Raw genomic sequence first — 20,585 nt, 5'->3', positions numbered from 1 at the left:
AGAGACTGCTTGTTCCTTTTTTTTAAGAATTTCCTAATGAATCTCATCATCAGATTCCTTCTTCATTTATCATGCACTGTTAATCCTTTTGCAAGAAAGAGAGAAGTGTTACCAGCTATAGCAGGTTAAACTTTTTATTCATATGGTTTTGCTGAAGTGACACCACATTTTAGTGGGTATCATTCAAAGCAACACTGAGTAAATGATACACTGAACATTTTTGCAAGGAATTCAGTGCCTCACCGAATGAAATAGATCAGCCATGATGACACTTTCAGACCTGTAGGACAGGGAAAGGTTTGCAGGTGTGAGAGAGTTCAAAATAAGGCTTGTGGCCATTTTGTTTGACTTCTTGGATCTTAGGATGAATATATCTGCTATTTACACAGTTATGTTTTGGGTTCTACTTAGACAACATCTGTGAAATTCTGGCCAAGTGGCATCAATGTAAATTTTGTTGCTAGCAGCTGTAGTATTGGGATTTCACTTGCCTCCCTGCAGTGAGAAGTTGTTATGAGGCCTCTGCCATGCTGACATAACACTTGAACTCTCTTGAAGATATAAGTGGTGCAGATCCCTTGTCAGTCTGCTTGTCTATAGATTTTGTACTGCTGCTTATTACTCAAACATGGGATAATTTTCCGCATGAAGCTAGTAGCAAGGGAAAACATCCCAAACATAATTCTTAACATCTCTGGCATTTCTTTCTTCTGTGGATCAAATCCTGCTTTGCCACCAGGGATTCAGCAACACATTTTAAGAGATTCATAGTTTAGGAATCCAGATAGCTATTCATGTAGCTTTCTTTGTAACAAGGTGGTGTTTGTATCAAGGATCATCATTTCAGATATGCTGTGAAATATATTACTTAGGTATCATGGTTTGCCATAAAATGGTTTGCTAGTATGAGTGCAGAAATGTTAAAATGTGACCTCTGCTAGCAGAAAAAGGTCAACTCTCATCAGAGAAAGTGTTTTTCTGGCTTAATACTCAAGTGCTGCAAAATTGTCCATCGTAATGGTGAACATGTGTGGGTTTATTTTGTGTATTGGTGGCAGATTTTTTGTTCTTTTACTTGCTATCATTAGTGGTATGTAATTAGTTTCTTGTCATTGAGTCTGTGGAGACATGCATGAGAAGCACTTACTGACAGGCCAATTTCTTTGAATGGCTGTACCTTAAATAGAAACCAGGCATTTAAGCTGTTAGGGAAGTTCATAATAAATTATATTTTGTGGTGAGATCTAGATGCAGTAAACTGAGCTCCTGCTTCATCTGTTCAGCTCCTCTTTTCAGTGTTCTTACAAAGTAGGAAGTCACGCTGCTGATATGGGAGTTCTGTGGGAGACAGGCACCATGCAAATCTTGAAACTTAGAACATACATTTGTTTATGATCAACTACTAGGTAATTTGTCAGTTAACAACTAAAAATCAAGTGTGACTCAAACATGTGAGTCAATGGTTTGGGCATACAATGTCATCAGTCTGACACCATGTTCCCGGTCTGATGGCCATGATGTTGGTCACTCTTTGCCTCTCAGTTCATGATGGATGGGCTCAAGAGTTCTTTGATGATAGGAAGCCAGACCTAGGTGAGTGTCTTCCCTCTTGCCCAAGCTCCATTGTGTGTATGCACTTTTCCACAGATTGAGGGCAACCTCATGCAAAGGCTAACTTTCTCATTTGTAGGTCAAAACCAGTGTGTTCTGGCTCATTGAGACAGCAAACTGAGTGCCAGTTGTCTGGTACCTTCTAATTGTTGCAGACTTGGTACTATTTTCTTAGCTTTACTATTTTTGTGCAATAACACCAAGCAAACAGTCTGTGTTATGTTTGGATACAAGGCAGACAAACCAAATCACAAACAGGTCTTTGTGCTAAAATGTCATTTGGACTTTTACTCACACAATTTGGATTTTGGAATGATTCATGCCTCTACTCAGTGTTTCTGATTACTTGAAAACACTAAAAATGTCTGTACTTTCTCGAGGAAAACATTAAATAGGAATGACTGCCTTTTGCAGGAAAATCTTACCTTTAATTCCTTAGGCCCTTTTGTATGCATTGGTTAGGTTGGTTATGTGGAAAGAGCTTTGGGAAAGACATTTTAACCGTCTATTATCCTGATGCAACTTGTTCAAAATTACATGCATGTTCATGCCAGGGTTGCATTGGGATAATGAGGTGCCTTTGGACATGCCAGGGGTGAAGTTGCATAGAGAGGATGAGAGGCTGTCACGTCTTGGTGTATGTTTGATCGGTGCTTGTGCAGAGTTGTGATGCGCATTCTGTCGTGGTTTCAGTGGCAAGCTAAGGGAAATCTCTATTACTTAAATGCACAATGAGAACTGCATAGTTGTGCAGGAATTAGCAAGCACATTTCAAGTGTGGAGATTGTATAGTCAAGTGGATAGAGCACTTGACAGGAGTCTGAGAATAATATGTCTTTCTTCAGCCGAGACATTGAGTCATTGTGTGATGTCTGGCAAATTGCTTCAACTCTTTCTGGCTCTGTTTCCCCCACAGGAAATAGAGGACTCTGCTTTAGAATGAGATTTGTAAGAGCTAGTGTAATAAATAATGGTTATAATGATACAGTCCTCTGCAAAAGCTTGGATAATAATCTTCAGCAGTGGCATTAGTTTGAACTTGTCTTCTTAATTGAATGGAGGTTTGACATACGCAATTCTGTGTTTCAGTTGGACAAATTGATCCTTGATGAATTGGTGCAGAAGTTTTAGTGGTTTTGTTTTTTTTTTACTAGTAAACAGAATTCTTATTTTAATGAGAAGGAAGATCTTTATAGTTTGAAGCCAATTGCCAACAGAGGGTTACAAATTGTTAATGCAATGTTAAGCTAATTTACAAATGGGGGTAAATGTTTGCATTTTAAGTGTCTTTAACATTGTTACAGAAACGCCCCAGTTGTGTTCCTCCTAATATAGCATTTACATTTTATTTTGAAACAGAAAATTAGCTGCTGCTGAAAAGATCATGAAACTATCTAGATGAAGAGGGACAGGAAATCCAATCCATTTTTTTGTGCTTGCATCACATCCTGGTACCAAATGATCAGTGGTTGCCCTCCTCACCTCTGGTCTGAGCAGATGTGGCATTCTGCAGTGAAGCTATGTCCCATGTATGCCAGCAGCAATGCTACTGTCTTAGTCTGCACAGCAGTTACTGCATTTCAGGCTGGCAGTCTCTGAGCTAATGGCAAAGGAAACATGGTATTGATTAAATGAAACATAGGTTGAAAACTATGATAAACAGTGCCTGTTAGCTTTTCTGGATTGTTGATTTTAGTATTTTCCACAGGCGCACAGATACCCACTGCGGCAATATATAAAGCCATAATGTTCATCTTCTCACCTATGCAGGACATAGTTTAAAAAACATAAGGGTGACCACTGTCTCCTGAGGAATGGACAAGAAATTAATTGTTTTGAGCACTGATAACACAGAACAATGATCAGCTGTACTGTGTGTGCTGCAGGAGCTATACTATAAAGGTTCAGCAAATGCCAGTTTGTCCTAGATATGTCCTTTTTGCCGTCTGCCATGTGCTCACATAAAAAGCTTTAGAAGATACCTGAATGAGGCTTTTAGAAATTCTTCTGCTGATTAGTAACCTGTAAGAAAATACCTTTTTTTAGAACATTCTTCTCATTCTTCTTTCCTCCACTCTTTGACTCTCATTCTTCTTTTTTCCCCTGAATGGATCCCTGCAGCAAGAAAATCTCTTCAGCTTGAATTCTTTTTTCTTTGCTGTCCTTTTCAGTTAATTTTCAATTCACTTATGTATATTCTATGTCCTCGCTTGTTCTCCCAGGAGATGTCAGACCATAACCTCCTACGCTGTAGTTCAGGGGCTTTCTGAAAATGCATGTGGGGTAAATTGAGCAAGATGAGAACTAACTAATGCTAATTAATTCACAAATGTTGTATTACACAATTATATATATCGTTTAAAGAGTAGAAGCACCTCATCATACCAGAGCTCCAGATTATTAATATTCCCTCTACAGTGGTCCCTAATTAATTAGAATAGGTTTGACCAATTCTACTCTCATGCAATGCTTACATACCAGGCCTTGAAAGGTCACAGCTAGTGGGATCTAAAAGCCTCTTATAGTTTTGCTAATGTGAGTTCCTTAACAATTAAGTCAAAATGGTAAAATTAAAAATAAAAAATTGAGAAGGCAATACTGGATGCTGATATTGTAGCTGTTATTTCCTGTTGCTTTGGTCGGAGGCTTTGCACTACTAAAATTTATTCAATACAAAGAGATCTTCATGGATTACAAAACAGGACCGTCACTAAACACTCGTGTTCATCTTATTATGATTCTCTGATTCTTTGGGCAAAAGTGTGTTATCTCTGACTGCTCTGCAGACTGAAGCATCTAGGGATTGCTGTAATCTGTGTTTTGCTGTTTGTGTCCCTAGAGGACTCATTGCCAGCTGGAGAGAGACAAAAGATGGTGCTCCCACCAAGACCATGCTGTTCTTCCCCTTTCCTCTTCTGTCAAGTGAGCTGATGAAAAGAGCTGCTATGACAAGCACAGGCTAGCTGAGAGTTTTTCCACAATCTGGGAATTAGCTGGCCTGATCAGGCAACTATTTGGTCTCTTACTACTTATGTCTGACATAAATGTGTCATCACATAGGAGAAAAGCTGACATGTAAAATGCTTTCCCGTAGGCAATGCAGTTTTTTAAATCAGTAGTGCACAATCAGCTTAAAATAACATAGTGATATGCATTTATGACATCAGGAGTCCCCTAGCATTAAATCAGGCAATTCTCTGTGACTACTAAGAACCCTCAGCTTCTTTGCTAGTCTGTGTAGTTGCTTTCAGTCATCCGTTGAGAACATTTCTTAAATTCTTGGGTTGCCTTGCAGCCCTCTGCTTTGGTTAGGAACACACAGCAGTCACAGCAGTTGGAATTGAAGGTATGGCTTGAAATTACAGGACAGTGTTATGGAAAATCGTGGTTATTTCTAAGCGTGATCTGGGAAAGCATTCATGAGGGTGCTGAGGTATTAACATCTTTGCACTAAGGCATTTGAAAAACAGGATTTGCAAAAAAGGTGCTGATGATAGGGTATCTCCAGGATACAAAAGCAGTTTAGTGGAATAATGCTCTGTATGCTACTCTAACTCTTTGACCTACTATTCTACCAGGCAGCATGCGTTTGCCAGGTTAAAGGGAGAGCCACGTGGCACAAAAGCTGACAATATGAAAAATGTTGTTAAAAAATGAATTATTGGAAATTTTTTCGACAGCCCAAGTGAGGCTGGATTGGCTTGTCTTTTTTTTAAAACAATGACACTAACCTCTGAGAAAAAAAACATTTTACCTCTTAAGTAAAGTTGAAGTACGTTTGGAAAAACAGGCATTTTGAAAATCCAGAATATTTGTATTTCAGAACTGGGATACAGTGTAGGATGGGAGTGTCTGAAGTGTGTTGCAGGTAACATTTCCTGAGTATTTTGTTTGACCTGGACCTGCATTTTTCAATGGTTAATAGTTCAGAAGCCATTCTGACACAGGATGTGGCTTCACTGGAGTCACTATAGCTGTGCTGTGCCTAGAACTGTATTGCCAAAACCATCATATACATTGTGTATTTTACAGCTCTGTGTCAAATTGTGAAGAGCTGAGATGAGAGACACATTAAGTAATTCATAGGTGGGAAGACAAGAGCCTGCATCATGGTGCAGGTGGCAATCCCTGGCAGCTGATCCAGCTCCTCAGGCTTTGTAACCTCTGCTGAACTCAGTGCTCTGATAATAGTGTTTCTTCCAGTAAACCTGCTGAGAGCTGGTGAGAAAGCACTGACCCCTTCATGAACCTTACAGGCTCCATATGCCAAGGCCTGAATTGCCACCCAGATGCCAGTGAGGTCAAAAAGCTGGGAGAAGATGTTGTGCAAAGCATCCTCTGGGAAATAAACCAGCTTTCACCTCCTTCACCCCCCCTGGCCCTGGCTTGTGGAGATGCTTATGATCAGGGCAGGGTTTCTGTGTGAGTGCTGGAAGTGAGGTCAGGCCCACCTAAATCTGTGCTCTTGCTTGATGTGGTCACGTTAAAATTGATAGCAAAGGATTTCCATTCTCCTCTGTGTCTCATGCTCTGTGCAAGCATGCACCTGGCAGCTCTGAGCTACATGCTCTAAAATCATTTAGGCCAGACTTAGCTTCTTGATGTGTTACCTCATGCATGCAGAAAGGCACACGCACTCAAAGTAAAAATTCTCCGTGTTAGTCTTCTGTTCTCTCCTTTCCTACTTTTTATGCTGTAAAGAGATTAAGTGTCTTAGCACAGAGCGTCATAAGGTTATGTTAATTAGAATAACCAGTAGCTCAAAGTAATGCTAAGTAGGCAGGGTTTTGTGCATTGATGTATGAATTTATAGCGGGCTAGAAAGGTTTTGCACCAAGGGCCCAGTTCTTCATTGCATTTTTGTTGTATTTATTTCGTAGGGTTTTTTTGTGCATAAGACATTCTGTCATCTTGAGCAGGTCACGCTTCATGCAGATAAACATTTGATCATGTGTGCAATTAATGTTCTACAAGTTTGTCTTTTAAAGTACAAGTTCACAAGTCAATTACCAAAACCTCTTGATGTAAAACACACTGTAGACAGGACAGTGGGCTGAAATTGTGATTTTACAATCCTGGGGAAGAAGTCTTTGCTTGGGAGAGGATTGTAATCAAGGAAAACAGTTGCAATCCTTATAATTCTTTGCTCTGTAGATGATGTATCTTGTAACCCTTGCCTGTCTCTTGCTTTTGTGCTGCAAAAGGAGTGGCTTCTTAGGTTATTCTGTATGAGCACAAGTTAGACCTTGATGTTCTTTTTAGTCTGTATCCCTGGTCCAATATGTCAGTGCTCCATGTTACGAACCTCATTGTGTTAAATGTGGAGTTTGCAAAAAAAGGAAACATACTGAAATACCTTTGTCTTTTCTTTTTCAGGATAATAGAGTTTTGAACAGTGCCTCCCCAAGAAGTGTGATGAGAAATGGCTTTAGGAAACAATACCCAGAGAAGTTATTCCATCATCCCCTGCTTCATCTTTGTTGAGGTAAGTGCAACATTCAGTTGCCAAGCCTACATGGAAGGCAGCTCTGCCCTACAGGAATTAAGTAATTTGTTGGCCATTTTGTTTGTAAGGAAGAATGCTTTCTTACTTGATAATGTGAATATCCATCTTCATACTGAGTGCCATCAAGTGCCCCTGAAAACAGTCCTGCATGAGTTAGCCAGAACTTAGGTACAAGTGTGCAAGAACAAGTAGATACTGTGTTTTCAAGACTTGCCTCTACCCAATTCACCAGTTAGTCCTGTGGTATTTGGTAGAGAACAGGCAGTAGTTGCAGGTGTAGATCAGCAGCAGGTTCATCTTCCTGTTTTTCCTCAGACCTGTATGCATCTTGCTGCTGCACAAGGACTAGACCTTGTTTAAGGAAATGCCCCACAATGGAGTATGGCTCCACATCTTTGTTAAGGGTAGTTTTCTTAAAAAATTGGCTTATTATTTTACTCTGTACAAATTGCTTCTTTTACTTACCCTAACACTGCCAGACTGAGCAAAATCATTATTCAAATTGATGTATGTTCAACTGGTGCTTTGAAGGCTGGGATGGTTTTCTTGGCAAGGGGGGCAACTCCGGCTTTCCAAGGAGGATGAAAGCTTCCGTCAAATTTAGACGGTGAAAAGGAGATAACTGCCTGTGACTGACCATCTTCAGGGCCACCTGTCTGATGTTGCTTGGATGCAATAGTCACTTTTTGGCCCAAATTATGAGGCGACTTGTGCTCTTCCACAAGAGAAGCACTAAAAACAGTCAAAAGACTAATTGTAATGCTGGGTGTTGTGTACGGCTTATCCCATTTCCACTGAAATCTTGGAAAGGTTTGAGTGTGCTGCGGCAGCAGGTGTAATGAGCACTGTGACTGGTTGTTTTCCAGAGCTCCTGAGCACTGGCTCTTCCCCAGGGACATGGGAAAAGCATGCAGTGGTATCCAGGACCTCTCTAACCCTTACTCCCCTGGAGTCTCCTCCTTATAGCATCTTCTCCAGCCAGGAGACACAGTTTGCTTATACGCACTCCCTACTTTCTGTACTACCAGCTTAGCCCCCAAAACACAGTCAAATGATCCCTGGGTGCTTAATCTAATGTAAGTAGTAGTTTTCCTTTTGATTTGAATGGGCCTTCCTTGCAGGAGGAATCTGACTGGTTGGAAGATGAGGACAGAGGAAAAGCACAATAAAACCACTAGTAAAGCTTGGCACAGGGCCTTCCCAGCTGCAGCAGTGTGGGAAGGTGGCTGAGCCTTGCAGTGTTTCACAGGGATTTGTCACTGACATAATGTCCAGCTTCCTGAGGAATCTGTCTCTGCTCCCTGGTGAAACGGTGGGGCTGTTCCGACTGAGAAAACACATCACTACTTCATCGCATCAGCTAGAGAAAGGAAGATTAAAAATGAGGAAAAAACAGCAATAAGCTCAGACAAAACCAAATAAACACCATCGGGAATGAGATGTCTCAAATTTATTGCTTGAAACAAGCAGCTGTGAAGATTTTTAGTCCTCTAAATGTATGAATGATGAGCCTGGTTGGCAGCCTATGACAGAGATATGAATTGTCCTTCTACAGACAAGACTGACGTGAATATAAGAATAAATCTTTTTACAGGATGAAAAGAATTTTTTGCCCCTTAAGTGTACTTTCCTTATCCTTTCATATACTTGCCTTGCTGATTAAAACACAATTTTAAATTAAAAATCAGTCAAAAGCAGAGAGGTAGTGTCTGAAAAGATGTTCTCTCTGCTACATTTGATGAAAACATGTATTTCTTCCTCTCTCTGTCCACTGTATAGATTTTTAATGTAGCACCACTGGAACTACAAATTCACAGACTTATATCAGGCACTGTAGATTAAACAACAGGAAATCTAATTTCCTGCTGGGAGTGCAGACATGATTGATAGTAGCCATTCGGTCTGAGAAGTCCCTGTAAATCTTAAGGCACACTGAAGCTGTTTTTCTTTTCCTACTGCCATGATTCTGAGTCTAAAGGAAGCACGTTTTAGATGAGCTATGCCAGATACCAAGCCCTGTGCTGGATTGCCTGGGTTAGGATGGACCCTATTTTTGTAGTTTTGAAGCAACCATGAGAATTGATTAGCTGTGAGACACCTGGCTGCAGTTGCTAGCGGTGCATGTAGGACAGATAAAAATATGTTGCCTGCTTTCCTGATAACATTTTTCCATGCAAAAACAATCAGCAGCAGACATGTTAGGTGATCATGAGTAGGAAAAGAGATGGTCAGTGAATATTATCATAGGCTTGTTCCCCAGAATGTGCTGCCTCCCCCACTGTCTTCCATGGAATGTGGTCCTGTGATGAAAAGTTTTGCTCTTAAGAAAAAAAATGCTAAGCCTTGATTGTTATGTCAGATACCCTGCCAGTAGATATTTGCTAACTGCCCAGTATGCAGTGTGTGTTCAAAGAAGTTATGATGGCAGTGGTGGAAATGAGGTGTCACAAACAGTTTGGACATTTTAAATACCATTATGCTTCAGTCTGTACAAATGAGACACTTAGAATTTAAGCGGTTATCCACATTTCCATTTTTTTCCATTTCATTTTCCTCACACTCAACTAACTGGTAGCAGTTAGTTATTATGAAACCTGACCTGAAGATGAATGGCTCATTATAAAAACTTAAACCCTGTGCCTGACTCTACAAATTCCTTTTTATGTTCAAAATACGAACTTTTAAATAATATAGATACCATGTAATGTCTAACATGTAATGACAGAAATGTTAAATCAACATTTTCAGTCCCTAATTAGAAACAAAATGTCACATTATGAGTAGATTTAAAGGCTAAATAGGGAATCATTAAACTAATTTTTAGCCACTTAGCAAATGTAAATCCCTCTCCCAAATAATGCAGGCAGCTTTCTAGATGGTACTTTATTGCATTATAAGAGGTATCATTACAGTCTGGCTTCTGTCACCAAATGTCTATGAAGATTTTGTATATTACATTTTGTTAAACACATAAGCAATTAATTAGGAAGTACAGGAGACTAATATTCTCCTCTTCCCTGTCCCCCTTTGCAGCATTGTTCGCAGACAGCATCAGTGAAAGGAGCCTTCAGGAGGCTCTTGCCCAGCCTTGGTTTACATGTATGAGGTTTCAACAAGATGAAACCAATTTTGTTCCTCATTCAGCTGACATGTGCCACTGCTTTGAGCAGTGTACAGACCATTGAGTACCTGGTCCATGAGAACTGATGCTGCTAGCTGCTGACAGTTGTTAAATAGAAGTGCAAAGAGCAGGATGCCAGTAGCTTCCAGAGCCCTTCGTAGCCAATGATAGACCCAGAACATGCAGCAAGAGCTATAGAGCTCCTAGCTGTTTCTATGCCCTGGATCTATCCCAGCAAATGCAAACAGTGCACAGCAGCCTGTTTGAGGATTTGTTGATGGCCAGGACTGATCACTAAAATGATCTTATGGTTTGTAGTCAAGCATGAAAGAAAGTAGAAGAAGCAGCATCTGGGGTAATAGGAAAAGAATTCTAACATGTTCTTCCTTTTTCACATAATTTTGGTTTATGGTGGCATTTGTTGCCAAAACTCTTTGTGGAGCATTTCCTCCCTCCTTCACCAGCTGGAACATGTGTGACAAAGTGCTGTCAGAAACCTCTTTAACGATGCTTCTTCACAGCTGTCTCATTATTTTGCAAGTCCACTTTACAAGGTTTGTTCCAAGGAATGCTATGTTACATCCTTCCACATAACATACACGTGTACTGGTTGAAGGTGGGGAAAGGTAAAATCACAACTGGCGGAGATGTGTTTTGTACACAGTGGCCAGTTTTCTGCAGGCAGGGAATAAATTGTCAGAAAAACTAAGCTCCCTCAGACCTAGGCAATCATAGAATCATAGAATGCTTTGGGATGGAAGGGACCTTTAAAGGTCATCTAGTCCAAACCCCCTGCAATTGGCAGGGACATCTTCCACTCGATCAGGTTGCTCAGAGCCCCATCCAGCCTGGCCTTGAATGTTTCCAAGAATGGGGCATCTACCACCTCTCTGGGCAACCTGTTCCAGTGTTTCACCACCCTCATCATGAAAAAATTTTTCCTTGTGTTCAGTTTAAATGTACCTTCCTTTAGTTTAAAACCATTACCCCTTGTCCTCTCACAGCAGGCCTTGCTAAAAAGGCTATCCCCATCTTTCTTGTAGGCCCCCTTTAAGTATCAAAAAGCTGCAATAAGGCATCTCCGCAGCCTTCTCATCTGCAGGCTGAACAACCCCAGCTCTCTCAGCCTTTCCTCATAGCAGAGGTTCCATCCCTCTGATCATTTTTGTGGCCCTCCTCTGGACCCACTCCAACAGGTCCATGCCCTTCCTGTGCTGAGGACCCCAGAGCTGGATGCAGTACTGCAGGTGAGGTCTCACCAGAGCAGAGTAGAGGGGCAGAATCACCTCCCTTGACCTGCTGGCCACCCTTCTTTTGATGCGGCCCAGGATATGGTTGCCTTTCTGTGCTGCGAGTGCACTTTGTCAGCTCGTGTCTAGCTTTTCATTCCCCAGTACCCCCAAGTCCTTCTCCTCAGGGCTGCTCTGAATCTCTTCATCCCCCAGCCTGTACTGATACTGAGGGCTGCCCTGACCCAGGTGCAGGACCTTGCACTTGTCCTTGTTGAACCTCATGAGGTTCACACGGGCCCACTTCTCCAGCTTGTCCAGGTCCCTCTGGATGGCATCCCGTCCCTCAGGCATGTCAACTGCACCGCTCAGCTTGGTGTTGTCTGCAAACTTGCTGAGGGTGCACTCAATCCCACTGTCTATGTCATTGATGAAGATATTGAACAGCACTGGCCCCAGTACAGACGCCTGAGGGACACCACTTGTCGCTGATTTCCATCCGGACATTGAGCCATTGACCGCTACCCTCTGGATGCGACCATCCAGCCAGTTAGCTATCCACCGAACAGTCCATCCATCAAATCCATATCCTTCCAATTTAGAGAGAAGGATATTGTGGGGGACCGTGTCAAAGGCCTTACACAAGTCCAGCTAGATGACATCCGTAGCTCTTCCCTTGTCCACTGATGTAGTCACTCCGTCACAGAAGACCACTAGGTCAGGTAGGACTTACCCTTGGTGAAGCCGTGCTGGCTGTCTCAAATCACCTCCCTGTCCTCCATGTGCCTTAGCATAGCTTCTAGGAGGATCTGTTCCATGATCTTCCCAGGCACAGAGGTGAGGCTGACAGGTTTAGTAGTTCCCCGGGGTCCTCCTTTTTACCCTTTTAAAAATGGGTGCAATATTTCCCTTTTTCCAGTCCCCAGGGACTTCACCTGACTGCCATGACTTTTTGAATATCATGGAGAGTGGCTTGACAACTACATCAGCCAGTTCCCTCAGGACTCTGAGATGCATCTCATCAGGACCCATAGATTTACATATGTTCAGGTTCCTCAGGTGGTCGCGAACCTGATCTTCACTTACAGTGGGAGGAACTTTGCCCCCCTGATCCCCGTCATACGGTCCATTGACTCAGGAGGTGTGAGAAGAGAGGTTGCCAGTGAAGACCAAGGCAAAAATGTTCTTGGGTACCTCAGCCTTCTCTTCGTCTGTTGTTACCTGCTTGCCAGTTTTGAAATACCAGGTATAGAAGTGGGAGAAGTGCAAAGGGTGGTGAATCCCAGTTCTCTTCCTAGGGGACTAGTGAGCTGCCCTGAGGTCTTGATCTAGCAGTGCTTTCCATGTGCTGTGGTCTTTCTCTGTCTTTCTTCATCCCATTTTGGGTGTTAGCTTTCTAGGACAAAACTCATGCTAGAGGGGTGTAGGGGAGCTGAGTACAATCTGGCTTTGAATGTAGTGGGTCAAAGTGATTTTACTTGCTTTTGCAGCTTATATCATTAGTGACAGGAAGTGTAATGTAGTGTGATAATTGCATTTTCTAATAGATGTTGGAAAGATAGTTACACACTATGAGTAAACAGCATCCCCACAACTGTATGTGACTGCAGGGGGAAAGCATGCAAACAACTTTTGAGCCATTGCGTCTGTTTGAATGGTAGCTTTTAAAGAAGCAATAAGCAAGCCACACTTCTTTTTCCTCCAAAGAAAACCCTCTCATCTCTTCTGAGTCAACAGCGGTTATGACTATAATGGCTCTCTAGGTAATAAAAAGAGAAATTTATTCTGGAATTTCTGCTGATGTGGCACTTTCTGCTTCCGGTTTCCTCCTCCTCCTTCTCACACTGCAAGTCCTGGTTTGAGGGCTTGAGTTGTTTCAGGGTGTGAGTTATCTGAGGATTTATTTTCAACTACAGTTACTTGTAAAGGAGTCAGGCGCATCTGAGGTGTGTCTTTGCACATGAAAACACTGCAATTTTCTGGCACCAGATTTAATTAAATTGTCTTAAACTGATCAAAGAGTTACTGAATACCAAGTGACTTTAATATGACTGATGTATGTGCCACATTGTGCTTTATTGTAGATTATTGTAATCTTGACATTGACAAGGTAGTAGGGGCAAACTCAAATAAGCAACACCATTAAAACTTAAAACATTGGACATCTTTCAAATTCAGTAATCTGAAGATTGTACTTTTTCATGCTAAATCCATTATTCTGCCCTCAGGAAAGCTTTTGCAGGCAGAGTGGAAACTCTTTTGTCTTGACAACTCGATATATAGTGCATTGCAAAGAACAAAGATTTTGTAAGAAAAATTTCTTCTCCCCTTCCCCCCATGAATAAAATGAAAAATGCTGCAAGATACAAAGCTCTAGTCTTACTCCTATTCTGATGCAACTTTGATTTGAGCCGTAGGTATGTTACAGCCTCATAGGATCTCTGTTTCTACAATCAGGGGGGTAAATTTTCCTTTACTTTTTTCTGTTTTAGTTTTGGACAGATTGAATCATCTTCAAATATCAGTTCAAACATAATTTAAAAAAAAAAAGTTTCAACTTACAGAAGCACAGAAGGAAAGCATTCTTCTTTCTCTGCCTGCCTGCATTTTCCTGCCAGTATTTCATGTAGTCAAGCCAACAACTGAACTACTCTTTAGCAGGAGAATTTCTGCAATACTGAAATCTTTTGTGTAAGTGAAACAAGTGCTTCTTGAACTCCTGTTTGTCATCAGCATCCCAGCAGGGTTTATAGACCTATGAAAAATAAGTGACTTTAGAACAGTCATGGCATATGTGGTACTTTTTTTATTGTAATTTTTGTTTAGGTGTTCTGAAAACTCAATAGATTTTGCAATTTGGGTGTACTCTCTGGTGCTCTCTAATTTTGAGAAGTGTTTGGGGAGTGTGAAATGTCTTTTTCTGTGTGCTGTGGTCCTCAAAGCAACATTTGTAAGAGGCATTGAGTGTATTGGGAATGACTTCCTATTTGTGTTTCTTTAAAAAAAAGTCACTGTCTCATAAGAAAAACTTGCTGATTGCATTAGAGTTTTAATGATATGATTAAAATTGCATAAAGGACATACAAACATAGGACAGCAGTTTTGGATATTCAAAATATAGGTTTTAATTTTGGCAAGGTAATGTCTAGTTCTCCTAGAAAATGCCAAAAAATTCCAGGCAGATTTTAATGTAGACACTAACTAAAAAGGCATCCCAAGTTGAACTAACTTCCAAATAGTTGCAATGATCAGTGACTCTGTTCTGTAGCAGCATCCAGTATCCACCATGTGGGGCTTTTTTATTTTGTTTCCTGCTGAGGCAGAAAAGAAGGATTTTCCAGCGGTTCGTGTGTGCCTGCCCAATCCTATCCCTTGCTGTAGCTGTCTTGCACATAGCTATTTAAAGCCCTGTGCCTTGTTTCTCCATCTGTGCCCTGCAAGCAGTAGTGCTATGCTGCTCCACTGGGATGCTATGAGGACAAAATGCCCTGAGGGACATGTCGTGTGCTGGTGTTGTATAAACTGCCTGTCATTAGACCCTCTAGTTAGACTGACTGTGTGAATTGATGGTGACAGATGCTGTGCAAATTCAGAGGAGCTCCTCTTGTAGCAGGGTGATGTTTCTGCATAATCCCCATGCTTCAGTCACTTCTGTTTCTTGGGATTCATTGTTTCTTATTTTATTCACTCAGCATATGGATCTATTTCTCTTTGTTGCTCTTTCTAAATGTCTTTTATGTTCCCCATTTGCCAGTCATTCCTTATTGGTTGCTTTCTTTGTCTCTCCACCAAGTACCTCCTTTGTTCCAGATGACTGCATAACTCCATATTGTATGGTTATGTATGCTTAATCTAAGCAAATAGATGTCTCCGGAACATTGGATTAGTTTTGTTGAATTGCTAGGCAGCTTTCATATTACCTGACTATAAACTAAAACTTAATTTTTTGAAACTTTAGTCCTTCTAGGTGCTTCACAATTAGGCAAAAAGCACAGAAAACTTGTGGCCTAAACGGTCACTCTGGAAAAAAGCACATTACTGTTTGATTCTCCTTAGCTTCTTGAGGACATTTTAAAATTAACATTAAGGGACTGCCCAGGAGGGATTTTTCTTTAAAACATAAATGAAAGAAATATTGTATTGTTGCTAGCAGATACATGAAGCCTATTTTGTATCCTCCCTCTTTATCCTGAAAATTTCCCATCGCAAATAATCCCTTTGATAGACTGAATAATATCTTAGGGTTTGCACCGAGTTTGGTGCAGTTTTCAGGGAAGAGACTAAAGGTACCAAAAATTCTTTGTCTTTATGAGTAATAAAATATGCATTTGGTAGTAGAGAAAAATGTTGTGAACATACTGCTTTATCTGTTTCACTGTGCCCTGAAACTGTGCCAACACTTTTGAGAACTACTTCAATTTATAATATGTTGATCTATATAACAAAGCTTGTAAGAGAAGGAATTGTGTTTTTTTAATTACACAGCAGTTAGGGAGGTTTAACGTGCTTTGTTTTTTAAATAGAAATCCATTTTGTCAATTTGTAAATTTTTTTTTAAAAAAAACATCGCTTTAGTAGATTACTGCTAGAAAAACTAGTAATCAGAATTGATTGTATAGAGATTTTAAGAGAATTGGTTATAAAACCAGGTGCCATTCATGCAAGTTTTCTTTATTATATGTCCAGAACTCTACAAGCAATGTTTGAAGCCTTCTAAGATGGAAGGTATTTCCAGCAATGACTGGGCAACTTTAATTAGGCTTAAAATAGATAGCAATATGAAAATACATATGACACAATATGTCACATGGGCAGCTATCTCCCTTTCGGAACAGAGTGATATTATCAGTGAAAATTACTGCTGAATTTTTCCCTCCTTTATTTTCAGAAGCATACTTAGATTTTTATGTTTCTTGCAGATTATGGTAGAGCAGTTGACATGTTACTTTTTTTTGTTTGCTTGCATAATTCAAAGACCCGAGGGTTTTTCATATTTTCTCTCTCAAGCACACAATGTCGAGCTATTTATTTGCTCAGATATATGAAAATTTGAAGAACACTGCAGGTGCAGTGCATTATCATACTATTGACTCCTCTGTGACATGACTGCACCATTTCTTCTGGTCTGCATCTGTAAACACACATTTTTTCTTTGGTCTGTAGGAATATCCCTGGGTTTATTTAACATGATACTTAATTTGCATAAGTTACATGAAGTTTTATAAAGGGTGGAAAGCAATGAATAGGGACTCACAAATCCATGCTAAGTAACCCTAAACACAACAATCAAGCCTTCGCAGAACTGATCAGTAGGGAAGATCTGAGAAACGTCAGAGCAAAGCAAGATGCTGAAAGCATATTTTGCAATATCAAACCCATTCAAACTTTTTGACAATGATTTTGACATCAAGAGAATTTTCAAAAGTAAAATAGGTCTCTTTAAGCATCCTGTCCAATTTCATCAGGCTTGCAAAGGGCTTGATTTCTGGCTCCTGACCAGCCACTCCAGACATTGAAAAAGAGGGTTTTGTTTTAGCAGTGTTACAAGGGTGAAGTCATCAAGGTCAGTCTTACAGCAAACAGATTCATACAAGTGATATAGCTTTTAAAGAATATTGGTATTTTCTGCTCTCTAGAAATTCCAACAGTTTAAAGACCTGATTTAGGAATCAGTCTGCCAACTCTTGTGCTTCCTTTACAAACCTAAGGTATTGCACCAACCTGGAACTTCCCCAGGCTGCTGACAAAACATTTTGGTGCCCTTGTGTGGGAAGCAAATAGCTTTTAAATTGTGATATCTTTTCCTTCCAAAGCACAAACAGATAATCCAGTTATCAGCACCTGAGCAACACAAAATAAATAAAGCTATTATGAATGCAGCAGAACATGGTAACAAATAAAATAAAATAGAGTTTTCTCGAGAAATGATACTGTATGTTTCCGTATTTCTAACTCACTTGGCTGGTGCGCCTCAGGTTTCAGGATTTGTTTCATGACTTCTTGGGCATGAAGGGAGGCCTGCTACTTTGCCTCAGTCCATCCCCGCATCCCAGCATTTTAGTAGTAAACATTTTTCCCTCTGATATATATCCTTATAGTCATACTGCACTTCAGTGGTGTATTTCACCAGGAATTTCTGTGAGGTGTTGGATATAGTACAAGTAGTTCTCAGATCACATTCCTAAAGTCTGATCATATTCTCTGTCACACAGGTAATTTTGCATGGGTCATGTATTTGTTCACAGCTATGAACTCAGTGGGGCAGATGAAGAGACTACATGAAAACTGATCATATGCAGATGTGTTTGCAGGAAATACGTGAGAGAGTGGTATTGCTGGGAATCTTTTGAAAGTTGTTACATCTTGCGCACATGATGCTAAATGGGCACTCAAGTCTTAACACACATGAAATCGTTACTCGTGATGATGATTGCTTGCAACAATGATTAGAGATTGACCCTCATTTTTAGAGTTCATGAGTCTTCACAAATGATCTTTCAGCTTGATGTCATGCCTAAAACAATACTTCTGATTCAGAAGTTCAGGCTTCATAAGATTTAGGATATCTGTGACTTTGGTATAAATATACTATGATAAATTTTATTAGCTCTTCCTGGACCACTCCAGTTTTAAGTTAAAGAGTCAGGAGTAAAGATGCATCTTCATGTTGAACAGAGTGATTTAATGGTCAAGATTTCTGTTGCAGATAGATTTCTAGAAATGGTTGTTAGATGAGTGATTAATCAATATTTTACTAAGCACATTGTCAATTTTTAAAGAGTTGTTACACAGTTCAAGAAACCAAATGGTTGTTCATAATGGTCTGTAACTCTTACTTCTGGGTGATGTGTTTATAGTACTCGCTGGGATTAAGATCTTCATCAGGCTAGACATACCTAGAGTCCTGTGGCTGGCTGTGGTCTCTAGCGGCCTTACAGCAAAGACTCTGCATGTTTGCACAAGGTCAGCGCAAACAGCCAGGCTGTTTAGCCCAAAAGTTTTAAACATACCCCAAAACCCTGCAATACACTTCTTTCTCATGTCATTTCCTTTACAACCTGATCACATGAGCAGATGAATGGAAGAACCCATGTAATAGGACACGTGGGGGATAGGCTATTATTAGTTTAAAATAAGTTTGAATCATTTATTAACTTTTCATAATTCTACAGCATTATTAACTTTTTATGGTTCTACAGTAATTATTGATGAGGTCTACCAAAACTATACTGCAATAAGATTAAAGCAGCTTGGAAATAATGATGCAATTATTACTGGAGTTACTGTCAGTTTTGTCACGACTTCAGTAGGGTGAATTCTATAATTTAAAGGATAGCTACATTTGGTCATGTAATGGCTGAATTATCCCTGTATTTCCTTCTCCCAGCTATTAAATGCTGCATGTCTATCCTAAAAATCAGTAATCTATTGTTTGTCACAATTTAAGGGCTTATTTCTGCAGTGTAGACTTTGCATACCTGGGAAGAGCTATAATAATAATAATAATAATAATAATAATAATAATAATAATAATAATAATAATAATAATAATACACCAGTACTTGTTATATACTTTATTAAAACACAGAAATTTAGTGTGTGATTATTTTGTGCAGATGTACAGCAGTATTGAATTAATTCCACTTTTATTTAGATTAAACCATGCATAACAGCGTACTTGATTTTTCAAGACTCATAGTGAATTTTGCATGCTTCATGGAGAGGATGAGGTTTGGCCTTTAAAACTCTTCTCAAAATAGTTTGTGATATTTTTGTTATCATAGTGGAACTATTGATCAAATTTACATTTGATTTATTGTTGTCTCTAATCAATACTGCATTTTTTATAAAATTGTAGCAAAAAATGTGCAAATGTACCTCATGAATGTAATCTAGTCTCTTATTAGTGCCTGACCAATATAAGATTTCAGTTATAATGGAGTGAATTAACCTTTCAAATAGATTGGATTGACTTGGAGCCAGTTAAATCAGTAGTCATCAGGGATCTTTATGATCTTATTTAAACCAGCCAAAGCAAAATCAGTGCAGCTCTGTTATAACAGTAGGAAACATACTGAAACTCTCAAACTGATGAAATTATGGGAACAGAGTGCTTTATGCAGCATTGGTTTCGTATGAGTATATACCAGCATTGGTTTATGATTGTGAGTTTCAGGCTTTTCATTCTTATTGCAAGAGTCTTTCTGTAGAGAGAAAGGAAAAAAACAGTTTGGGACTTGAGAAAACTCAAATTAGATGAGATTTGAACAAGAAAGGCAGCCAGGGTCAACCAAGTCGGTAAGGAATCTAAGTCTGTACTTCTTTGAGTTAAAAGAAAGGTCATAGACTCATAGAATAATTTAGGTGGGAAAGGGTGTCTGGAGGTCTGTAGGCACAGCATGGCTTAGAACAGTGGCAACTGGGTTAAGTTCCTCTGGGCCTTGTCCAGTTGAGTTTTCCTATTACATTAATAGGCAACCTGCTTAGTTTGTGAGTATCCTCATAAGAAAAGCACTTGTCCTAATCTTTCTAGTAAAGTGATGTAACCTGATGTGAAGCAGAAAGAATCTAGGCCCAATGGCAGTAAAGAGAGAAGGTAGGATGCAACAAAAAAGAGAATGGGTAAACAAAAACAGTAAAGGAAAGAATCATGTGAAAAATCCTCCTGAATTTTACAGGTATGTGCAGTTGGAACCTTAAGATCAGTTTTGCCTGCCGAGCCCCTTTTGTTGCAATAATTTCACCTAGGTATTTGCATGCCCAGTATGAAGATGTGTGTTGATCACTAATAGTCATCGTGTTGATTTCCTTGTCCACATTCCTTGTGGTAGAACCCAACATGTTAGATAAAGCTTCCTATTCCAAGCCTTGCCACCTCAGTCTGTTTTGTAAATCAATGAGCTGTATCGCTGTGCTGCTTTTTCCTAACATCTGCATCCTGAAGTAATTTCCATTGGACTCTTCTCCATACTATCCGCTATTTAGCTTCTTACAAAAAGCACATGTGCATCTTAATGCCTCCTGCTACCGTGCCTTGGTTTAGTAAGACCCTGAAGGAGATAAAACCGCCCTTTGTGTATGTGGAGACTTGTTAAAAAAGAATCTGGAGGAACATCAG

General features: G+C 39.9%; 1 protein-coding gene across 3 annotated transcripts in view; it reads left to right on the top strand.

The window, feature by feature from the left end:
- Positions 1–20,585, top strand: part of PLPPR1 (phospholipid phosphatase related 1) — a 136,735-nt gene that overhangs the window by 55,562 nt on the left and 60,588 nt on the right. For all 3 annotated transcript variants that reach the window (XM_087741865.1, XM_087741863.1, XM_087741864.1), the window contains one exon: positions 6,988–7,096. In XM_087741865.1, the coding sequence (XP_087597991.1) occupies positions 7,034–7,096 (63 nt within the window). In that variant the 5' untranslated portion in view covers positions 6,988–7,033. The remainder of the gene's footprint in view (positions 1–6,987; positions 7,097–20,585) is intronic.

This window comes from Nipponia nippon, unplaced genomic scaffold, assembly GCF_047370975.1.
Source record: "Nipponia nippon isolate SJK-2023a ecotype South Korea unplaced genomic scaffold, ASM4737097v1 scaffold_8, whole genome shotgun sequence".
NCBI lineage: Eukaryota > Metazoa > Chordata > Aves > Pelecaniformes > Threskiornithidae > Nipponia > Nipponia nippon.
Note: the sequence above shows the minus strand (reverse complement) of the source record. Positions and strands in the feature narration are given on the sequence as shown.